This window comes from Lates calcarifer, linkage group LG12, assembly GCF_001640805.2.
Source record: "Lates calcarifer isolate ASB-BC8 linkage group LG12, TLL_Latcal_v3, whole genome shotgun sequence".
Lineage (NCBI taxonomy): Eukaryota > Metazoa > Chordata > Actinopteri > Centropomidae > Lates > Lates calcarifer.
In genome coordinates this window covers 2,988,996-3,013,111 of record NC_066844.1, presented here as the reverse complement: position 1 = coordinate 3,013,111, position 24,116 = coordinate 2,988,996, and the positions used below count along the sequence as shown (strand labels likewise).

The window sequence follows — 24,116 nt, the reverse complement described above, 5'->3', positions numbered from 1 at the left end:
TGTGAACAAAAGGTGTGTTCACACTAAACATGAGGTGAACACAAGGTGTGTTCACACTAAAACGAAACAGTGTTCCCCTTGGTATGAGATGAGAAATACTTTTAAAGACTGAACAAAGCTTCATTTATCTTGTATAAGCTGATTCCAGTCTTTGTGATTGGTTCCAGTGATGCGTCTGCTAGGCATCCCCTGCCGTGTTGTTACCAACTTCATGTCAGCCCACGACAGTGACATGAACCTGACCATCGACGTGTACCACGCAGACTACGGTGTTGAAGGGAGAGAAACCATGGACAGTGTTTGGTGAGATGCTACAACTCCTTCCTATGAGAATGCATACACACAGACGTGAAGATCAGTGTGAGCCTCCAAGCTTATCCTTTAAGATTAAAACCAGTTGCACAACTCATCTCTAGTGCAGACCTCTGCTTTATTCAGATGGTTTGTATTTCTTGTCTCTATCAGGGTGGTGTCTGAGGATTGTTCTGAGGAGTCTTCAGGTCATTTCACATAAAAGTAGTCATGTTATGTAAAGAGTATATGGATTTTATGAACTTACTATGGCAAGGGTTATTAGTTACAGTTTAATCTCCGATTGGCACAGTGTTGGAAAAACTCTGGGTGTGTCACACACTATCATAGTACAGTGCCTCTTTATAGAGCCAACTAAACAAGTTTTATCTGATATTATTTATCTGGCATGCAGCGGTTTGCAGCTTTTATAGGGCAGGTCATGGGAAAGATCCAGTATCAGGCCAAAAATCATGTCAAAGTGTCAGTAGCATATTAACATCTAGCATGGTTTGGGGCGTGGTGACTCATCCTCAGTATTTTAATAATGAATGACATGATTGATCACTGTGGTAGAGATGATGATGCTTTAAATGCTATTTCTGAGGAACATGATTCTCTGGTCACCAGTGAAATACTGTTAGATAAATTTCACTGAATCTGCTTTACATTGTTTAATGTTTCAGTCTCATGACCTGCCCCAGAATCTGAATGTTGTGTGGTGTTTTAGGAACTTCCATGTGTGGGTGGAGGGGTGGATGAGACGTCCAGACCTGGCAGATGATGGTAAATATGACGGCTGGCAAGTTCTGGATCCGACACCACAGGAGATGAGCGATGGTAACAATCTCTCTCTAGATGAAGCACATTTTCTTCCCTGCTGTGATGACCTTGTTTCTTGTCCTTAATTTCCATGCTGGTCTCTGTCTACTGTTACTCAATAGTTCCAATCCAAGATTTAAGAAAACACATGTATATGTTTTGTGGTCTGAGAACAAACCACCTCCTCAATCTGATCCTCTAGATACATATTCTAGTGGTAGTTGAGGTAAAAGGACATTAGAGGAAATATTTTGGCCTGTCCGTGAGTGAGGAGCAATTAATAATAACTGACAAACTAGCTAGCTTCCCTGCCATCAGCAGCATAGCCACTGCCATCAGAGTGTGTTCATTTAAAAACATTAAAAAAAAAAAAAGATATATTGGACTGACTTTCTATCGTTTGGGGTTATCGTCAGTCCATCTATGATTTTACAGATTTATAATGTTATATAACATTGAAAATATGAAAAATAGCAAAGAATGCCCATTACAGTTTACTTTCACCCGAAGTGACATCTTCACACGTCTTGTTTTGTCTCACTACCAGTGCAAATTCTAACTATACTCAATTCACTGTCATAATGACCAAGGAAGGTCACATATCCTAACATTTTAGAAGCTGGGTCAGACAGATGTTTGGCATTTGACTAAAACAATATTTGCTAATCTAAATAGTTGCAAAAGAAATTACTGACCATCAACTAATCAATTAATTGTTCAATCACCGCCACACAGACCATCAAATAAATTTGCATTGGTGCTCTGGTTGTGAAAGCCCCTTTAAAGTTACTATTTATAGTTATATGATTGAAGAAATTAGCAATTGCACTGATTGTGGCTTTAATACAAAAGATTAACACTATTCTCTTGGAGGCAGTACATTGTTAACAGAGACTTTTATTATTCAGTTTCATGTCTGTGTGATGACTTTTACTGTTTCTCTTTGTATAGGTCTTTACTGCTGCGGTCCAGCCCCAGTCAAAGCCATCCTGAACGGAGACACCCATCTTAAATATGACGTCCCATTTGTCTTTGCGGAGGTCAATGCTGACTGTGTTGACTGGCTGGTTAGTGAGCAGAGCTTGAGCCCATAACCTCATCATCATCATCATCATATTCAGGGAACACTGGAGGCCTGTACTACAAAGGGAGTTTAACCTACTCTGATTTAAGTCAGGGGTTGTCAAAGGAAGTCAGGGCTGACAAACCCCAGTTCCCTAAACTAGTGCCAACGCCAAAGTGTAAAACCATGACTCTGACCAAAGCCATGGAGGTCTGTTGTCAACGCACTGCCAACTGACTAAATTCATTCATTGCCATATGCTCTCTGAAATTTTTGATCAATGTGTCCCCACCATCTCATTTTCGAGGTAGAATGCAAAAAATATATGGTTTTAGTAGCCCTGTATTTTATATAGGTTACATATGTTTTTAAAAAGCCAATTTCATCTCCTAGTTTTGTTTCATGAAGTGATTGTTTTCATTATTTTCATCTTTTAGGTCAAAGCTGATGGTTCAGAGGTGAAAATGTCCTCTGACACTAAGAGAGTTGGTCAGAATATCTCAACTAAAGCTGTCGGCTCCAACGAGAGGTTGGACATCACTCACACCTACAAACACAAAGAAGGTGGGTTCACCTGGTCAACAGATCACACACACCATCACTTCAGCTGCTTTTGAGGTATTTTAAAGTGAGACACTACAGGCAAAAACATCCTTTTATCACGCACTGGTCAATTTTGAGATGTGGGGCTATTTTATTTATTTTGCTTCCATAACTTGTTTTCCTTCAGACTAATGGAAGGAAAATATGGAAAATCTACATTTAAGCGTTTGTTTTCCCGCACTATTTAACTTTGCGTCTGTAGATTTCAATTACAAAACATTTCTTTAAACACCACAAAATCAGACGGATATTACAGAGGGGTTTCTTCATATATCATTCATAGCCTGAATTATATAACACTGTATTCCTAAAATATTGCAAATTCATTTTTTATGACTGTTGACAGTTTTTTCTGATTCACAGAGTGACAAAAGGAAATATACAAAAGCCACTCAGTGTAAACCTTTGGCTCTAATATGTCTACAAAATCAGCTGTGTTTCATGGTGATATCTATTAGTTCAAATTTTTACCCTATTTACCTGTAATGCTTGCTTAATCTGCTTTAATGAGCAAGTGACATACTGTGAATCACAGCTGAGGTGAGTACAGTGCTGTCAGTCATCAGCAAGTGGAGCTCCACTAATAAACTAATAAACTTACAGGCACAAAGAAGGAGAGAGAGGTCTTTAAATATGCCATCACCAGAGACTTTGACAGAGGTGAAGGTGAAATGGAGAATGGGGAGACAGAGAACGTTCCACCACCAGAGGTGTTCATGCAATTTGAAGAGGTATGTCAGAGTCTAAAGTCCCTGAGGTGTGTGAGCTATTGAGGTTGATGTTTAGTGTCTTATTTTTAGTCAAATTTAATCCTAATACTGGATCACACTGGATTTGAATGGTTGATATCTCTGTATGTAGGGTAGGTTCAATGTATGACTTACATTAAATCTCCTTCCATGTCTTATTCATACATCGTATGGTGCTGCAGGTGTCCAAGCCGATGGACGGTAAGGATGTGAGCCTGAGGCTGGTGCTGCACAGTGAGAGCAGTGTCGCCAGGCCGCTGTCCATCAACATCAGTGTCCAGGCCATGAAGTACAACGGCTCACCAGCTGCAAACATCCAGACTGAGGTGAAGGAGGAGACACTGGAGCCTGGGAAAGGTGACTCTTCCTCTGGATGGCTGGACACCAGGAGTTTTAAATTACTGCATGTCAACCGATTTAAAATCTCCCTCTCTTCCTCTGTCTCCTCCAGAGCTGTCCATCCCTGTCCTGGTCCCGTTCTCGGTCTACCATAAACACATGGTGGAGAGCGACAGTATGAACATTTCAGCTGTGGTCACAGACAAAGAGAAGCCAGAAAACACATATCCTGGCTGTGGACGACATTGTGCTGCAGGACCCTCCCATCTCCCTCACCGTCAGTAGAAAAAAACATCTGTCTCTCTGTTTCTCTGTCTCTAAAATCATCTGTCCTCTAATTTTGTTCACCAAGAATACCCATCATGTTAGTTAACAGCTGTTGGTGTTTCTTCTTGTACTCAAAGTCTGGGAAAACCCAATGACACTCTAGACAGCACCAGTGATTGCAAGTCATAAATGTTTGCACAACTTTTCATGGCAGTCCGTTTCAGTATGGATCCCTCGATTTTGAGTCGTTTGGGTGCCTGACTGAATGCATTTGAATATACTGTTAAAATGTCTGTGTTCCAGGTTCCCAGTAAGATCAGACTGTACTGTGAGGCAAGTGGGGAGGTGCTTTTCATGAACCCAGCCAATGAGACGCTGACGAAGTGCACTCTGACTTTCTCTGGAAGTGGCCTGTTTACAGATGAGGAACAATTTAAGTAAGTGTGGCGTAAGAGCAAGTTTATGGATCTTAAGAGACAGTGTTCAACAGTCATTGCTATGGACACATCTTAAAAGACAGTACTGAAGTGTGATGTCCAGCTATAAATTCACTATTGTGAAGTTTTACTACACAATATTTCAAATAAAAGTAGATTCTGAGTAAATGTAGAATTTCTCCTCACCTCTCTTTGTGTAACCCCCAGCCTTCCAAATCTGCCACCAAACTGCCGACTACGCATCATGTTCAGCTTTTTTCCCTACAAGGCTGGAGAGAAGACTCTAGTGGTTGACTTCGACTGTTCCACCTTCAGAGACATCAAGGCCAGCCACACTGTCAACGTAACACAATACTGAGAGTTTATGTCTCAGTGTTGCAGAGTAACAGATTTGTATATTAACTTTACTTTGCCTTACTTTGGTGATTTTCAAAAGAGAGAGCATAAAGCTGTTGTTTTCAATAAAATGTGGGTGCAGGGTTTATAAATATTAGCCAGCTACACAATAAACTGCTGTGTTCTTTGTTCCGAAGGACACTGAGACCCATCCTAGACTGCCAGTACATCTTCAGCACTGAAACTAACACTCATGCTCTGACAGCCGAGTAGAATGATCCTCTGAAAATGTAATCTTTCTTAGCCAAAGCAGAGAACATTAAGGGTGCTGTCAGCCAAACCTGTTTGGTTTGGTTAAGTTCAACTCTGCTTTGTTTGCCCAGTCTAACTCTGGTGCTCAAAAAGCTCAACTACTTTTGAATCCATTTGCTGATTGTGAACTAGGAAGTGACCTTAAGCAGCTTGAAGGGGGTAATACTGTATATGTCAGCATGAGCAGGATTTCCTGATCATCGACAGTCAGCAGTGATTGTTTGTATGATATTCTGTGTATTTTGTGTTATGTTTTCATGGTCAACAGCACAAAGGCTCTCTCCTAGTCATTTTGAGCCCTTAATGCACTTATTTCTTAAGCCCACATTTCTATAGACTTTGCCTGAGGGAACTGAAGAGACAGAGGTTTGTTGGTGTTGGTGGGTTTTTATGCACTGTCAAAGGGACTTAAACAACATTAAACTTGATAATGATGATGAGGCAGGATGACACTCAAGAAATCTGCTCAATCAGTGAGTTATTTGTCAGTCTGTGTGAGTTACAAGGCAACCATGTGTAATTTTTTTAACCCTGGGTCAAGACCGATGAAACCAATGCAGTCTACAAATTACTTTACAGTATATGCACTTTTTCACATGTACACTGTTATAAAAATATGTGATGAACTGGTATTAGTTTGTGACAGTCTACTTTTACCTGTCTGTATGTACTGTAAACCTCAGCTTTAACAGAAGCTGGTGTTAAAGTGCCTCCTTGTGATTAAAAAAGTAAGAGCCTGACTGCTGTGTAAGCCGGGCTGTGTCTTTCCAATTTTATTTGCACTGTTTCATGTTGGTTTTAATAGAGCAATTGATAAAAAGCACAAATAAAATGTTTATTGAAAACCCTGTGCCCTTTTTGTCTTCATTACTAATGATGCAAATCCTGCTGTAATTTACATTGATAACAAGATAACAAACATTTGCATTTGTCATGTAACATATCAGACACTTTTACCTCCTGATGCCTCTACAAGCCTTCACATGAAACAGACCAAAGGAAGGAAAATACAGTAACTCTTTGGTTTAACTGCTCACAACTGTCACATGTCCACACAAAGGTCATAACCTTTAATCCCTCCTCTAAATGAGAAAGTAAGTTCCTATTTTCACAACTGTGAGGGGTACAAAGAGGTCACTACAAATACAACCTCAACTATTTTCACTTTTTTATTTTACCTTGCAGCACTCAAATTTAACCACCAGATGTCACTGACACATTTAAATGTGTCACATTGGATCTTTTCTGACAGCCCTGACTGCGCTTCCTTCAATATTGTCTCCAGTTCAACATCATGATAAATATTGAGGAGCACAATCCAAATAATTTCACCAGATAAAAGTTGATCATAACTGTCAGTCATGATGAGAGAAAAAACATTTGTAACATCATTTTTGGTGTTTCATAAAACACATGTAAATCAAAATTTAAGTTTCAGTGTTGCTGATGTGCCACTGTCCTACTTCATACTGGTTTGTAATAGGAGTTTTTCCACAGGACAAATGGAGACTGGTTGCGTAGCATTAGGGTGTACAGCCCAAAGTGAATTGCTGGGACAGTGTGGAGGTTTCAAATCTTACTGTAAAGCCATGTGACCACCACAAGTCTTCATTATGCATTTAAGCCTCAAACAGTCAGACAAATAAATGAGCAGTTGCTGGAAAGAACACCGACAACAACATTAGAGTTGGTTGCTCATTTAAGCTCATTAGATGGTTCTAACTTCTCAGATTTAAAGGTCTGTTGCTTTTACCTGTTCTCTTATAATTTCAAATTAAATGTTTTTGAGTTTTGGACTGTTGAAATGAGTGAAGTTTGAAGACATCATATTGGGAAAGGTAATCTCAGTGTAATGGTTTAATCGGTTAATGAGACTTTCCTTTTCTTTTATAGTTAGAATCATTACACATATAAGTGTAGTTGTGGAAATGTCAGTCATTCAGTCTGTACTCAGGAGCCGGTGTGACACGTTGTAGCTTAATCTGATTTATCAATATGTGATCAATTATCTGCACATTTTAGATTCTGTATGACAATTCAGAGAGGGCCATACTTCCTCCTGGTGTGTGAATCAGCAGTTGCTTTTAAGAGGATTTGATAAATGTGGGACTGTGTCTCCTTAATGTAAAGATTTTGGATATGATGCAAAACATGTTTGTCTTTAGGAGTGGATTTTTGTTCTTTTAATGGTTCTGACTGCTCAGACTGGAACTGTGAAAGATGCCATAGAGGAAATTGGACAGGTACGAACCCACCATGAAAAAAGTCCAAATTTGGTCAGCAGTGTGTAAAATCAGGATGACAAAGTTATAGATAGAGAGTAAATATACTCACCCTCACCCAGGCCTGATCTGAAGTTCAGGATCCATTCAGCGACGTCCTGGACACATACTGGTTGGACAATGGCCAATGTATGATTGGTCCATGCCAGAGGTTGATGAAGGCGTCAGCGGTGTACATGAGGAAGCTGACGTCAGCCGCCAAAGCAAACGGTGACGTAACCACACCTCAGAGCCTGTCTCAACTCGACGACCTGGCAGACATCACCAAGGAAAATAGCCCTGGGTGGGTGCACATGCAGAATCACGTCATAATTTCATGTTATACATTGTGACGAATACCATGAAAACAAATATCTCCTCCAGTGCTGATGACCTGACTTTGTGTCTGTACCCACCCATGGACCACAGTGGAGAAGAGAACAACGCAAGACACACACGTGAATACACTCAAACCTTCGTCACTAAAGAAACATAGTCAGGGGTATATTTTGTTGATGGAAGTACAAGTTTCTTGGCAACAGTGGACAGGAAACACACCCTTTAACAAGAAGAAACCTGTGACAGAACCGGACTCAGGGTGGGCGGCTGTCAATCTTGACTGGTTGGGTTGAAAAGAGAGAAATGCAGCAGAGATGAGAGTGACAGTACCAGCAATCGTATCTCAAAAGCAAGAGTCCAGAATTGATGTGCAAGTTACATCTTGATAACTCATCAATATGTCACACTGTTCTCAGGCCTGTGTTAGTCTGAGTGTACTCCTGAGAGAAGGGGAGTCATACTTACACAAAGGTCTTTCACGTTAGTTGAAATTGTCATTGTCACACATAACAAAATTGTTTTTGCAACAAGGCAAGGCAGCATAGAGGTCATTACAAAGTTTGAAACATACACACAATATCATAAAAAGGTCCAAGCCTTTTTTTCTCTCTCAATGTAATATTAGCAGAAACTCTGTGTGTTTTCTCTGTGTCCTAATCAAGGCCACTGCAGAAATCTGGCCCAACTGGCTCAGATATTAACTGCTGCTGTTTTAGCTTCTCACAACCACCACCACAGAACTGTGTTGTTGCACATAAATTACATTTATGCTTTCTCAACCCCCTGTCTGCATTAGCTGCCATACATATAATTTTTCCAAACATGTAAATGTATAAATATTCTAAAAATATGTAAATAAATAGTTACATATGAATAAATGTTTGTTTCTCTCTACAGGGGTCTAAATTGGCACCACTGTTAAAGAAAGTTCTGGAGATTATCAGGTAAGACTGATTCACTAACAGTATGCACCAAAACTCATCTAACTATAAATGGAGGAGTCTCCGTCTGTATTTCGATTTTCTCAACAACTGCTCATCCCATCAACTTGAAACTTTGTAGGTGTATTGGTCAGGACCAAAGGAAGAGCACTGTCAACTGTAAAAATGTTTGAATGATGCTCTTAGGAAAGTTACATGCTGGATTAACACAGGCAAAGCAATCAGTCCCTGCCGAAAGGCACAATTTGAAAGGGCGCTGCACTAGTACAAACATAATGATTATTCTCTCGAGTCTCAAAACCTTGACATGCATCAGCGCATCAGTAACATTTATCTGGGAATCAATTGTAAAGATGAGAAAAGGCCAATATCCTCAAGGAAAGTTGTTGGATGTGTCAGAGGAGGATTGAGAAACATGTGGGTGGTGTGTCTGTAGATCTGATCATCCTGTCACTTCATCTCATCAGTATGTTTTATCAGATAAGATGAAAACTGATCCCTGTCAGCCTGTTCACTTCCTTTTTCTTTAAATCTCTGTTTTCTTTAATCGTATTTATTTTTGTTTTCCACTACACTCCCCTCCTCTCCTCCCACAGGTCCAGACATGTGTGTGGGGAATCAGAGCTGAACTGGGTTCAGTTCTTAGATGGCACGGTCAATCACAACCTGCAAAAAAACAAAGACCTTATTCAGCAGGACACATTGTGTTTCTGTGCAGTTAAAAGAGTGGATTTCATGTGCCAGTATGTGGAGTGATTGGCTGCAACAGTGTGTGTGTCTGTGCACAAATAGAAATGTGGCTTTCTAAGAGTATCGGTGTGTTTATAAGTGCATGCATGGATAACAAATAACCATCTAAAGAACGGACTTTTGTGTCTGTACCTGAACTATTCTGTGGGAAGAAGTTTCATTATGTAATCCTACATACCTCAGCATGTCTGCACAGTTAATCTGCGTTTGACCATTTGCCAGATAAACACACAACCTGCTCCAGGAACAGTTGTGGTATAATGTAATAACTGACTAAATTAAAGTGACGGGCAAATCTCTTAAATCGTCCTTAATTGTTGATCCATGATAAGTTTGATCAGCAAGAAAACAGGATAAACACAACTTCATTTGTCAGCTGTGGCACCTCTCTGAAAATTTCACAGTGAAGGTCAGGCGCCTTTGGCAAAGACTAGAAGTTTTAATTCTCAGCTTTAACATTTAAACTACAGTAAAGATAATGGGTACGATGGATAATTCTGTGCTTCTGAATTATTTTCCCCTAATGAAAATTTTAAATTACCAGAATGTAAACATAAATAAACTATTATTAAGAGTTAGACATAAATATTTCTCAAAAGCCCTAAGACACTGCTGTGTTACCTTGGCTGAGTGTGTAGGGTCATTGTCCTGTTGGAGGATGAACCTTCAGCCCAGTCTTCAGTTCTGAGCTCTCTGGACCAGGTATTCATTAAGAATGTCTCTGACCAGTATCCCTGTTCCTGCCAGTGAAAACACCTAGAACTGAAGCAAAACAGTTAAATCTTGGTTTCATCACACCAGTGAATCTTACAATCTCAGATTCCCTCTGAAGGAGAGCTTCTGCCTGCTCTGCAAAGTGCTGAAGTGATGCTTGTCCTTCTGAAAGTTTCTCCAGTCTCCACACTAGGATCTCTGAAGCTCAATCAGAGTGACTCCTTGCTCAGTTTGGCAACTAGCTCTAGGAAGAGTCGCGGTTGACCCAAACTTCTTCGATTCAAGAATCATGGAGGCCACTGACAACCAGCAGCAGAAACAGTCCTGTAGAACATAAAAACCAGCAAAATAAAACTGCTGTAAAAATTAATGTAACACGGTGACAATAACAACAACTCCAGTCCAGGAAAGTGAAAACAATGTCAAATATGTGATCATTATTTTTTTTCCTTTTCACGTTTTCAGTTTTTGAAGCCAGGTAGTCAGCAATTACACTGAAGACATTCCTCAATCCAAACTGACCTCCTGAGTCACAGTTTCTGTCAGAATTGAAAAAATACCCAACCTAACCACCACCCCACACACACACACCTATACACATTGTCAAAACTAACCCCTGCCAGTTAACGAAAAGAATTCATGAACAACACTAAGTCCTGTCATCAGGCTAATTACTTAATGGGAGATGTTCTATGATTCAAGCTGAAATTAATCCAATGATACAAAGCACTAAGGTGTTGTATGTATTATCATAACCTCGTCAGTTAATGTTATACTGTAAATCCCATTATGGTCAATGGGAGGTCACCAACTAGTAAAACTGCAGTACATGTACTTGTAACACAATTTAATGACTGGGGCAGCTGTTTCAGTTTTTGTTTGTTTCAACCCGAGATTATGAGTAACTTTATCTACAACACCCTGCAGTGTCTGGTACAAATACCCAACATCCACAATAAGAATAAACAATACTAATGACAAATTCCAAAATATATCTTACAATCACATTTGGTAGAATAAAATGGGACATTAATTGGTACAAACTGAGACAGCCAGCGACCCCATCTACCTTGTATTTGACTGCTTTGTGGGTATGCTATAGGCTATACGAATGGCTTCAGCTTCTAAAGGTGTGGTCTTACCCCTGTTGCCTGAGCCATGGATCCTTCAGCATAGGATACACTGGACCTTCCTTTACGTCACAGTGAATAGAAACCTGGAACAGATGATCACATGAAAAGGTATCCAGGGTTCTACTGGAGAACTCTATATATGACAGGGCAGCTAGGATAGTCTAAAATGCAGATTTCATTCAGGGGGGATACTAATGTCCACATAACACACTTGTTGACAGTTGCTTTGGACAAAAGCAAATTAATGTAATGCAATAAAATGTGACAGCAGTGTAATGAATGATGACATCTTTAGCAAGTCTACTGCTGAGTTTATGCAACAGTTTATGCTGTATAAAATCTTAATGTGTCATAGCCTGATTGCAGCACCAGCGCTGAAACACCCAGGAACTGGTTAACGATCCAGGCTGCCAGACATGTTCCACATGAATGTGAAACAGGGCTGGGCTTGGAAGGTGTTTTAAAAACCATCAGGGTTGAGTCACTTGTCAGTGCACTGCTGAGAACCTGCCAGAGAGCATTTTACTCTCCCATTAGAAAGAAACTTCTAGAAAGATGGCAGCGGCGGTTAAACAATCTAGTAAGTATTCTGTTTTCTTTATCAAGCTATCCTGTCATGTGTGGGTCTCTGCATCCACTGATACCAGCTTGCATGTACTGAATGAATGAAAGTTCTAATGTGCTGCTTGACTGCGTAACATGTTTTGACAAAAGCATTTTCTGGAATGATGCACATGACAGACTTCATACAGCACATTAAATTCAGAAATCTGTTTGTTGACAACTGGAGAATAATTAATTAATAAGTAATATATATTTAATAAGTATTTATAGAATATATAATACTTGTATAGCACATCAAAACAAACTTGCAAAGGTCCTCACAGAAAAAACAAACAACAACAGTAAACTAATAGAAATATGTGGCAAAATTAAGAAGTTAAAAATGACAGGGCACAGAAAACATGCTTGATCTTGTCACAATGAGCTGAGTTAAATAAAATTCTGATATGTTTAGGAAGGTTCTACTGTAAAGTCAGAAAACACAAACAACCTTGTGATTATGTTTATGACAAGGCACCAAACCATAGTGCTGCCTGTGGTCATAAACACTTTCAAGTTCAACTAAATCAGGTTCAAATTAGAAAAACTCAGGTCAGCTTTAATCTCTGTTTTCCAGAGGATCAAATTTAGAAAACCTTCTGAGCTCTTTATAAAACTTGATCAATGCTGACCTGATCTTTTCAAGTCTTTCTGATCTTTGCTAGAATCTGGACTCTGTGCTACCGCTGCACAAGACCAGGATACATCTGGCACAGAGAAATACTGTGAGACGAGACTAACAAGAACATCCCTGCATTTGTACTAAAGAGCCATTCAGAGGAAGCTGATATTTTGTGACAAACTCCTTTTACCCGTACTGAACACACAACCACAAATGACCAGAGCAGAGCTTTGGCAATATAATGTGCTTCACAAAAGATGAGAGGTAGACCTAAAAAGACAGATATTCAAAGTAGGAATATTATAAACAAAGCAGAGAGGAAACACAAAACAACAGACAAGAAGTTATACATCTCTGTATGAATCTACTTTAGAATCATGACCATCCCAGTGCAATATATGCATATATGTGTGGGAATAATGAAATGCTCGAAATAGCATATCTTTTTGTGAAAGTGTAACTGATTTAAAACCCTGTGGCTATGCTTTATGCACTAAACAAATGTATATAAATATGAATGAAAAATACAGTCTTCGTTTTTGGCATCTACTTGTCTGGTGCCTTCTGGTGATTAATGACCTTGGCGTATTTAAAACACTGAGAACTACAGCAGCAAGAACCCTAACTCTAACTATAACCACTAATTGCCTAACCTTAACCACTGAGCCAATAAATAATCTTTTTCTCACAGTTTTTGTCCCCAACTGGAAAGACCATCCCCATTTACTTTAGCCATTAGTCTGAATTTTATCTCCAAAAGTAGCCTATGAACACACACACACACACACACACACCACACACCACACACACACACACACACACACACACACACACACAGTAAATCCCAAACCAAACACTCCCAAAAATTAAAGGCGAGAGCCAAAATGATTTCATCTGTCATTCATCTGTCTGTTGTAACTGAAGTTCATGAGTTGTTTCTCATCCTGGAGTGATTACTGTGAACATCTTCTGCTCATCATTGATATAGCAATAAATCAACTGTTGTGTTGGCAGAGGGTCATTTAGCATTAGTCCAGTTTTCACAACCACTTTAGTGGATGTACTTTAACACAGACAAGTGCCCATTGGATTACATTGCAGCAGCTGTTTTGTGGATTACTGGCACACTGTTCTTGCTCAATAGTGCAGAGATTGCAAAGATTTTTGATTACTTGATATATTGCTGAAATAAAAATGTCTTTGCCACTTATCAGGTACAGATCTTGTCATTACCTTTTAAGGATATAAGGCAAGTGGATCTTTGATCACATTTGCCTTTTGCAGCTTCGAAATCAGTTTTATCAGCAGTGTGATTGTGTTTCTGTGCAACAGAGTGCTGGCACATTTTTCCTGGCTGTCATTCAGAGAACTTAAGGCAAAGGAGAGCACTGGGTTCTTTTCTTATCCTGTCTTGTTCAGTCTTGCCTCATTGACACACATATTTCCTCACCACATATTGTAACACTACATCAGTGACATTTCACACACTGGCATGTTTACTTACTTTCACCACCTCCCCGACTTCACCCTGCCTTGCCTGAGTTTCTAGCAATATTACTCGACACCAGAGGCACTTTGCTGAGCCAGTTTTCTGGGGTAAATCTAGGATTCTCCACACCCTCAGTTGAGATTTGCAAATCAACCATGCATGACTCTGTTTTACATTTAAGGATCTGTGACCTTGTAGAAACTCATTATGTAATTACGTAAGGCATATATACCCAGTAAGTGTGGTTTTGCTCAAAAAATGTGTGCATCCACTCTTAACTCTGTGGATTTAATTTATTAGATCTAATTCACACTGAAATATTGTCAGTAAAATCTCAAAAGTCTGAGCTCCAGTCATGCCACTGACTCCATGAAAACATTTTAAGTGCTCAAACTTGGAGCCCAACAGAATTAATTACCATTCTGTAATTTTACACATTGGCCAATATTTGCATAACACTTCTCCACATGCTTCATTTGTCATGTAAACTAGGACTGACAACACAAAGTAACCAACAGCAAAGGCAAAAAACACAAGCAAATACAGACATGATGCAAATAGTTCAGATCAAAAAGGAAATCTGATCTCAGCCAGCATCACTGACGGGTGTTGTCAGAGGTGTTGCACCTGTAACCACACCTAACACTGATGTAGTAGTGTACTGACACACCCTGGAGTATATTTCTACATCATCACAGTGAGGTGAGAGAAAGTCAGCACAAACATGAGTTTTGGTGACTGGGGCTGAACCTTTACAGAGATTCTGTCAACTTGTCCATGTTTATATGTTTTTGTATTTTGTTTCAGTCCTAAAGGAAGTGGACCTCCACATTAAGACCAACAAAACTGAACACCACACCAGTGAAGTCTTAGAGGAACAGCTGATCGTGAGACGAGGCCAGCCCTTCACTCTGACCCTTAAACTGACTCAACCTTTCAACCCCGACCTCCACCCACTCACCATCATCGCAGTGACGGGTCAGTCTCTTGTTTAATTTGAATGGTGACCTCCTTGTGTGATGAGCCCTTGAGACTGAGGTAGCAGATGAAAGCTGATGACGTCCATTTTCTCAGACAGTGCTGACTTGCAATTTTCAATGACCTGAAACAGTAAATGACTCTGTCAGTGACTCCTCGATACAGGTGAAAATCCATCTGAGAACCTGGGGACAAAGTCATGCTTCGGTATCCCAGACAGCGTGAAGCGTTCACCATCGGCAAAGGCAGTATGGAAGGTTGAGCTTCACAAGAACTCCTCCTCACTAACAGGCGTCTTGATTTTGACCATTACCCCCCCTGCTGTCAGCCCCATAGGAGAGTACGAGCTGTCTGTGAAACACAGGGAAGAGGAGACATCACTGGCAACGCTGGTGGTGCTCTTCAACCCCTGGTGTCCTGGTAGGTCTAATATATGTCTTGTCTATCCATCAACAGTATTAAAGTATTAAAGTAAGTATCTGAACAGTTTGAAACCTTATATTTAAACACCTGTAAATCTATGTGCATTATTCCACCCTCACTGTAGATGACTCCGTGTTTCTGCCTGATGAGAAGGAAAGACAGGAGTATGTGATGAATGAACATGGAACCATCTACAAAGGAAGTGGAAACTACATCAGCTCTATGTCCTGGGACTTCGGACAGGTGCATTTCAACACATGCAGCTCAGATCACAGTCAAGTGTTCAAGGCTGTCACACATTTACTTGCACATAATAGCCTCTTATTTTCCCTTGTTCCGAAAAAGACAATAGTCCTCTGTGGTTAAATATCCCCATAGTGTCATGAATAAACTAAAACTAAATATCAGTGTCTCTTTCTGTCCAGTTTGAAGAGAACATGGTGAAGATTTGTCTGACGTTATTGGACATGAACCACAAACACTTCAAAGAACCAGCTAAGGATGTTTCTGCTCGCTGTGACCCCATCTATGTCAGCCGCGTGATTAGCGCCATGGTAGGACATGATCTCTGTGATTATAAAGCCATGTTACACTGACATTCATGGGCTGGTATTTTTGACTGATTTGGCTGTTGAGAGAGTCTACAGCAGATGAAAATGCTTAACCTCTGTAAGATAATAAAAATAAGATTTTCATTCTAGTCTGCTTAGCATTTGCTGGCTCAGCTTGTTTAAAATCTTCATACCTGACAGAATAAAGTTGTAATTTTGAGACATCTCATTTGTCTGTTTTCTTTCAGATCAACAGTGAAGATGACCGTGGTGTCCTGGAGGGACGCTGGACAGGTCCATTTTATGGCGGGGTCGCACCCTCTCACTGGAACGGCAGCCATGCCATCCTAAAGCACTGGTATAATATTGGCTGCCACCCAGTCAAGTACGGGCAGTGCTGGGTGTTCGCTGGCGTGATGTGCTCAGGTAATGTCTGACTCCTCACCTCACACCTGGAACAACATCTGTAAAGATAAATATTAGTTATGAAACAATTATTCACTCAAAGTCATCACAGACTTTACTGAAAACATTTCTGATACATTTCTGGGGGAGGACTACTGGTTATATAACTTCAGTTTATTAATAACTAACTCCTCTGTCTTTGCTTATATTTTTGTTTCTCACACAAGGTGTTTCTGCACTAAAACAAACAGTATTATAATTGGCTTTTGAAGCCTATGAACAAGCTTTACATATCTTGTTTATGTAAAGTATACTACTGAGCAGAAAAAAGCTGTATGGAGTTGCTGCACAATTGCCTGCATGCAACATAAATCTTCATTTAATTTTATAAAACTTTTGTGAGGATTCATGTTATGAATACAGCACTAGATCAGCTGTGTAGAATCTACTTCTTTTTCTCTTCTTGTTTTGTAACTTTGTTCATACCTGCCATTAACATTTGTCTTGGGTGATCCGATCACAAGTGGATGACCTTCGGTACATCAGTTCACATGCACATGGCACAAGAATGCGTCTCCAGATGCATCTCCAGTAACCAGTTGTGATTGGATCTCACTTCCCCACTCTATATGCAAATAAACAAACACGTACATCATTTGTGTTTGTAGACTGTAGATGTTGTTTTTCACTGGCAGGAGACAGTAATGCACTTCCCGTGCCTAGTGTGCCAGCAAAAGAAAAAGAAATCAAAACAAAACAAAGGGGCTATTCCTTGGCGTGTTCCAGCAAACTCAAGATGTTTGACCCCCCTCTATGGGCTTGAAATTCTCCGAAACTGTGGACAGAGTTAGTTTACATGATTTGAGATCAGGTAGTACATACTTCCACTTGCATGGAGAATATTAGTAGAGCAGGCAGTCCATCAATGTAATGAAGACCACTGTATAACTTTTATTTTTGTTCTTCAAAATCCCAAAAATTTCCTCCACACAGTGTAGAAACTAAATATGTATCCTGACAAATGTCCCATTCAATTTTAACAAACTAAGAAGCCTCATTGTTTTTTTGATCATTTTTGTTGTTTCATATTGGTTTGATTATAAAAATAGCTGCTCTGAGTCATGCCTGAGGAAACTGCAAAATTGCAAGAACTTATTTGAATGACTCCAATTTTTGTGTTTGATTCCAGTGATGCGTCTGCTGGGCATCCCCTGCCGCGTGATCACCAACTACCAGTCAGCCCACGACAACAACAGGAATCTAATCATCGATGTGTACCATGCCGACTATGGTGTCAGAGCAAAAGAATCCAAGGACAGTGTTTGGTGAGAGGCTGCAATTTCTTTGAGAACCCACAGCCAGGTATAGATCAGTGTGAGCCTCCAAACATGTCCAACAAGATTAAAAGAGGTTGCACAACTTGTCTCCAGCACTTAATTCAGATAGTTTTGTATTTCTTGCCTTAATACATTAATCTGTCATTTGTCAGTTCTTACCCTGCCTTAACAGCTGTATGAGGGCCAAATCAAACGTTTTTCCAGCTTATAACTTTAACTTGAGTGTCACAGTATAAGAATGTGATTAAAACCTGCAGCAACATGCATGCAACAGAAACAAACTGTAAACACCACACTGACGTTTTATCACCTTTTAAGCTGATACAGCACAGTTGCATAATTACACATCCAGCAGACAGAAAAACATTTGTATTAATTTGAAGTCATGTTTGTGTCTACCTGATGAATGTTATCGTTCATTTAGCTCTGGCTTGGTCTGCACCCACTAATCTGGCTCTTTAGCTGCTAAATGCTACACCTTCTTCACCAGGTAGTTGCTAACATTAGCCCTTTTTATACAACCTGTTCAAGGTTGGAATGTTGCGCAGCTATTCTGCTTCACCGTTCTGTTTAAAAGGTACAAACACCTGGGTGGGGGGCATCGTTGTCCCACATTTAAGCTTGCAGCAGAGGAAACCACAGAGCTAATTCAACGTCTGCCTAAAAGGGAGAGCCAGCATGGAAGGACAGACACCAATGCCGATTTGTTGCACATTGGGACACTGGCATGCCATCTAAAATCGTGAGGGGTCTTCTTAATGGATATATAATGGGACCTCTGTTTAAAACAGGCTTAAGGCTCTGCTGTTAGTTACTGAGTAGGTAGTGTGCAGTGGGTTTTAAAAGCATTTTTAATCAACAGATGCATGTTAATGCTGGAAACTTGTTTGTCCAGTTCCTCTCTATAGAGCCAAGTGCCTCTTATCTGGGATAGGGCTGTTGCCAACTTTCTCAGGACAGATCACAGTAAAGATCTGTTATCAGGCCATAAATCATGTCAACATGCCAGTCATATTAGTGTCTTAACACTGTTTGGGGTGTGGTGTCTCAGTCTGTGTGTGTTTTATCTATCAATAATGAATGTCATTATTGTTCATTGTGGTAGAGAGTTTAAGTGTAAAGTGTAAAGTAAAGTGTTACACTATGAGCAGATGATGGTGCTCCACAAACATTTCACAGCGCTGCAGAGGTTTGCTGTCCTTTTAAACTGGTCGTGCTGTTTCCCGACCTGCTCCACAACTTGGATGTTGTCTTGTGTTTAGGAACTTCCATGTGTGGGTGGAGGGGTGGATGAGACGTCCAGACCTGACAAAAGATGGTACATATGATGGCTGGCAAGTTCTGGATCCAACACCACAGGAGATGAGCGATGGTAATGACTCTGTTGTTTCTCCCTAACTTTAAGTGACACACATTTTTTCCCTAGCACTGTCAAAAAGGTGAGAAACTTTTATTATTCTACTTTTACAACTTTTACTGTTTCTCTTTTTGTAGGTGTTTTCTGCTGTGGTCCAGCTTCAGTTAAAGCCATCCTGAACGGAGACACCCATCTCAAATACGACGTCCCATTTGTCTTCGCTGAGGTCAATGCTGACTGTGTTGACTGGCTGGTCAGTGAGCAGAGCTTGAGCCCATAACCTCATCACATTTAGAAAACACTGGGGCCTTTAGAAAAATAAACAAAAAAAATAGGCCAAATATAACTTTGATATTGTGTAGGTGGCATTATGTACGTGTGGCGACTCTCAGCCTTAACCAGCGGAGATGCTAGGTTCACAGAGAGATTTGCCTTAAGTGACTCATGAGAGGAGTTGGTATGAAGCTGAATAGCTGACTTTTTTTTGCTTTCGCAGCAATAATGCAACACTGTGCAGCAATTTCCCACCAAAAAAGACAAAAAAGATAATAGTACTCTTTCCAAAATAATAAATAAAATAGAGTGACGTGTGTAAAGTTAATAGTGTGCACATGTTCTTACCTCTTGTCTGAATGATTGAATCAAGCTGGTCAGACATTTTCCGTGGAGAGGTTCCATGGTAGGCCACACTGCTTCCATAACTGTCCAGTCACACAGGCTGGGCTCGCCATCACCAAATCCAGCAAATTCCAAAAATCAATCTACACAATTAGTACAAAATTGTAAAATATTCTCTTCTCTTCTCATTTCTAACATGAAACCTCATCAGCTTTCTTCATCTTAATGCACAGTTTACAGTCTATTCATTTCAGTGAGATTACAATTGCATTTCATTTAAAACAACTGAACAGGGTTTTCCCTGAAGAATCCAAACCATGGTGGGCATCACCTAAGCCAAGTCTATGTATAAAAAATAATAAAAAAAAAAAAACCTCATTGTGTACAGCCACAAACATAACTGCATGACTGTACCCAGAATAATAATGGGTAATTTACAAAACTGCATAATCTCAACTGAAATATGTAAAACACTCTTAACTTGAGCTTTAAACCACTGAAATTAATAAACCCTACTAAAACCCAATAACTTTAACGTCTTCAAAATGATGCAGTGCTCCTTTATTACTTCGCCACGCTATCAGCCGTTCTGCTACCCAAAACAAACACCTGGCGTTACACTACGACCATTAACCATTAGCAATTGTCGTTAACGATTGCCGTGGTGATTAGTGTTAGCAACTGACGTTACTGGTTTGGCAATTAGCGTTAGCAATTAGCTTGGTGACTGGCGTTAGCAAATGCTGTTAGTAGTTAGCTTGGCGATTAGCGTTAGCGTTTCTAGAACATTAATACAGTGACACAGTAAGCACTATAATACCTCGTGAATGTTAAAAGCCGCACAACCCCACTTGCTTTTTGGTAAAAAAGTATCTATACTTTTTCTTGCTAGGTACCGCTTTCCCCGTAACTAGCAACAAGCTAGCAAGGAACGTTTGCTTCAACTCACTGGATTTCTAAACACTAATAACTTGATAGAAGGCGACTCCTTCACGTTCACAGTTGAGATTATAATAAAAGAATAGCTTATTATCGATGACACATAAAATAATCAATTTTTCTGTAGAGTTACGCGCCGGGAATTGTTTACTCACATTTACGGCACGTTCACAGGACGCCGCTTTTAGCAGATTTCATGAGGAAGGGCCCTGAAGGCAACAAGTACCGGTCTCTGCAACAGGTGTGCGGACGGTGTATATTTATAACTACGCCTCTAAATAACATACTTTTTTAGTAGCCCTGTTTTTCAAGTTTCAAGTTACATATTTTTAAAATCTAACTGTATTTCCAGTTTTGTTTGATGAATCGACTGTTTTGTTGTTTTCGTCTGTGTTTCCTGCCAGGTCAAAGCTGACGGTTCAAAAGTGAAAATTTTCTCTGACACCAAGAGAATCGGTCAGAATATCTCAACTAAATATATCGGCTCCAACAAGAGGTGGAACATCACCGATAACTACAAACACAGAGAGGGTGAGTTCACCTGATCAGCAGATCCCACACACAAACACCTCAGCTGCTTTTGAAGTCTTTTAATCTGCATTTAATGAGGAAATTACATGATGAACTGATCCAGTCAGTGGCAGTGGTGATTCAGTAAAGTCAGTTCACTTTGAAAATAAAGAATTGTTAGTATCTACATGTGCTGAACTCTTCTGGTGGCTCTTGAGATGGACTAAATTAAACTACCACCCTTAGGATCAGAGACAGAGAGGGAGATCTTTAAACAAGCCATCACCAGAGACTTCTCCAGAGGTGAAAAGGACAGTGAGAATGGGGAAACAGAGGAGAAGCTTCCACCGCCAGAAGTGTTCATGCGATTTGAAGAGGTACGTCACAGAGACTGAAGTCCCTGAAGTGTCCCTTTGGGCTGTTATTTGGCTGTTTTAAATGTCATTTTTAAAGGTTTTAAAATGGGACATCTTACACATACATCGTATGGTGCTGCAGGTGTCCAAGCCAATGGACGGTAAGGATGTGAGCCTGAGGTTGGTGCTGCACAGTGAGAGCAGTGTCGCCAGGCCGCTGTCCATCAACATCAGTGTCCAGGCCATGAAGTACAACGGCTCACCAGCTGCAAACATCCAGACTGAGGTGAAGGAGGAGACACTGGAGCCTGGGAAAGGTGACTCTTCCTCTGGATGGCTGGACAGCAGGAGTTTTAAATTACTGCATGTCAACCGATTTAAAATCTCCCTCTCTTCCTCTGTCTCCTCCAGAGCTGTCCATCCCTGTCCTGGTCCCATTCTCGGTCTACCATAAACACATGGTGGAGAGTGACAACATCAAGGTTTCAGCTGTGGTCACAGACAAAGAGAAGCCAGAAAACACATACCTGGCTGTGGACAACGTTGTGCTGCAGGACCCTCCCATCTCCCTCACCGTCAGTAGAAAAAACATCTGTCTCTATAAATAAAGTTTTTGTATCGATCTTCATGATACAAGAAAATATAACTGTAAACTTACATTGTAAAATTGTTGGCATAAAAACATTGTTTATTCAGGTTTTTCCATCCCGTTTCTCTTTCTGATGCATGATGGGTAATGCTGTTTTGAGCAGGTCACTGTTTGGGTGCCTGGCTGAGTGCATTTGAAAAATCTATTAAAATCTGTGTTTCCAGGTTCCCAGTGAGGTCAAACTGTACCGTGAGGCGAGTGGGGAGGTGGTTTTCACAAACCTGGTTGACAAGACGCTGACAGACTGCACTCTGACTCTCTCTGGAAGTGGCCTGTTTAGAGAGGAGTTTGAAGTCAAGTAAGTGTGTGTGTATCATAACCTCTGGTATATACTGAATACTATTCAAAATTGTAGTCTGGTTACAGTAAAGGTACAAATGACAGTTTATGTATTTCAGTTCTAGCAGGTAATTTATGTAATGATATTATAATACCTGTTAATATTACAGTCTGTAAGATGTCAGCAGTAATCAAAATTGACTTTCAGGTTATTGAGGTTGGAATTAGAGCAGGGCGTCATTGAAATGTTTAGGTTAAAACACCATTCTGATATACGAGCTTCAGTATTGACACCAAAACTACTTTTTCTGGATACCTTTCTTTAAGGAATATGAACACTTTCTTTTACAAATCCCTGTTTGTCTGTTCACAAAGTCAGCAACATTTTGACTTAAATCAGGAACTGTCTGAAGCAAGATTATCAATCTTATGAGACATTTAATGCCTATTTCGATAGTCATTGCTACAGACACAGAGTATTAAGGTTTGATATCCAGCCCTAGTTATAATACTGAGACATTTACTGAACAACACTGCAAATTAAAGAGTTTCTCATCACTATTATTTTTGTTACCCACAGACTTCCAGATCTGCCACCAAACCGCCGGCTACGCATCAAGTTTCCCTTTTTTCCTCACAAGGCCGGAAAGAAGACTCTCATAATCGACTTTGACTGCTCCACCTTCAGAGACATCAAGGCCAGCCACACTGTCAACGTCACAGAAGACTGAGAATTTACATCTCACTATCATAGAGCATAAACTTGTTTTCATCAAATGTGGGCTCAGGGTGTATAAAAATTAGCCCACAATAAAAAATTTAAGTCATAACAAACATGCCCTCTTGCTGCATTTCATTATTGTCTATTTTCTGGTAGGGAAAGGTCTCTGTGCTTCTTTTATGATAAAGCCATGGCTTTGACCTGTGCTTAAACTATTCACTACTCTGGATGCCAAACTTACGACTGGTGCCTCGCAGAACAGTACAAAGACAGAGGTCTCACTCCTACTGTTTCTTGGTCCCAAAGAACTGCAGCTAACACGCAACCCCTTATTAATGGTGCTTTCATGCTACACCTGCTTAGGAAGTGACCTTAAGCAGTTTTGAAGGGGTACCACACGCTGTATATGTGTCAACAAATGAGCCCAGAGATTTTCTCTTATCAATCAGTCAAAAACAGTAATTGTGTTTGTTTCTTTAGACATCCATTAAGAAATGTGTGAAATAGTGATCCCACAGTCCTGAATGTACTATTATTAATAGTAGTAGTATTATTAGTATTAGTCATTTTTCAAAACAAGCTGTCCATTTTGCAGTCTAATAATACTGCTTATAATCGAACAAAAGATACCCACTGTTAAAAAGTGACGTCTAAGGGTCCCAACTAAGCCAAGTTCAGAGTGAGAACATGTAGTTTAATTGGGTATTTCTATGTGAACTCTGTGTGACACTAGAGAATATAATTCAACACATATGAAGCATTGAAATGGGCATTGATGATGAAGATACAGGATGAGTTCATGTTTATTTATCTTGTTTGTTTGTAAAAAGCCAGAACTGTACCAGAAGTAAAAGGCAGCCATGTATATATATTTTTTTTACCCTGGATCTGGACTAAATAAACCAATGCTGTCAACAAATTA

At 40.0% G+C, this 24,116-nt stretch overlaps 1 protein-coding gene, 3 long non-coding RNA genes and 1 pseudogene across 4 annotated transcripts; 2 read left to right on the top strand and 3 right to left on the bottom strand.

Annotated features, from left to right (window-relative positions):
* Positions 1-5,388, top strand: part of LOC108884379 (protein-glutamine gamma-glutamyltransferase E-like) — a 10,441-nt pseudogene extending 5,053 nt beyond the window's left edge.
* Positions 3,942-16,305, bottom strand: LOC108884385 (uncharacterized). Its single transcript, XR_007814305.1, has 7 exons — positions 16,218-16,305; positions 15,033-15,173; positions 11,367-11,440; positions 10,132-10,548; positions 8,039-9,426; positions 7,554-7,780; positions 3,942-4,013 (listed from the first exon to the last, which is right to left on the bottom strand). It is a non-coding gene; the product is annotated as an uncharacterized LOC108884385 (long non-coding RNA).
* On the top strand, positions 11,780-24,116 carry tgm8 (transglutaminase 8). The gene is made up of 15 exons (XM_018678233.2): positions 11,780-11,937; positions 14,879-15,049; positions 15,215-15,469; positions 15,597-15,715; positions 15,898-16,026; positions 16,272-16,449; positions 17,618-17,753; positions 19,028-19,137; positions 19,260-19,375; positions 21,084-21,210; positions 21,436-21,566; positions 21,688-21,862; positions 21,957-22,120; positions 22,359-22,492; positions 23,054-24,116. The coding sequence occupies exons 1-15, from the start codon at positions 11,913-11,915 to the stop codon at positions 23,202-23,204; spliced, it is 2,121 nt and encodes a 706-aa protein (XP_018533749.1). The 5' UTR covers positions 11,780-11,912; the 3' UTR covers positions 23,205-24,116.
* On the bottom strand, positions 16,356-19,021 carry LOC108884384 (uncharacterized). Its single transcript, XR_001961043.2, has 3 exons — positions 18,906-19,021; positions 16,915-17,053; positions 16,356-16,487 (listed from the first exon to the last, which is right to left on the bottom strand). It is a non-coding gene; the product is annotated as an uncharacterized LOC108884384 (long non-coding RNA).
* LOC127143107 (uncharacterized) lies at positions 19,330-20,911 on the bottom strand. Its single transcript, XR_007814304.1, has 3 exons — positions 20,835-20,911; positions 19,744-19,883; positions 19,330-19,430 (listed from the first exon to the last, which is right to left on the bottom strand). It is a non-coding gene; the product is annotated as an uncharacterized LOC127143107 (long non-coding RNA).

Coding starts and splice junctions, on each gene's coding strand:
- tgm8 (XM_018678233.2), top strand. CDS start 11,913: ATGGCAGCGGCGGTTAAACAATCTA. Junction 16,027..16,271: donor GCCGCGTGATTAGCGCCATG/GTAGGACATGAT, acceptor GTTTTCTTTCAG/ATCAACAGTGAAGATGACCG. Junction 22,493..23,053: donor AGAGAGGAGTTTGAAGTCAA/GTAAGTGTGTGT, acceptor TGTTACCCACAG/ACTTCCAGATCTGCCACCAA.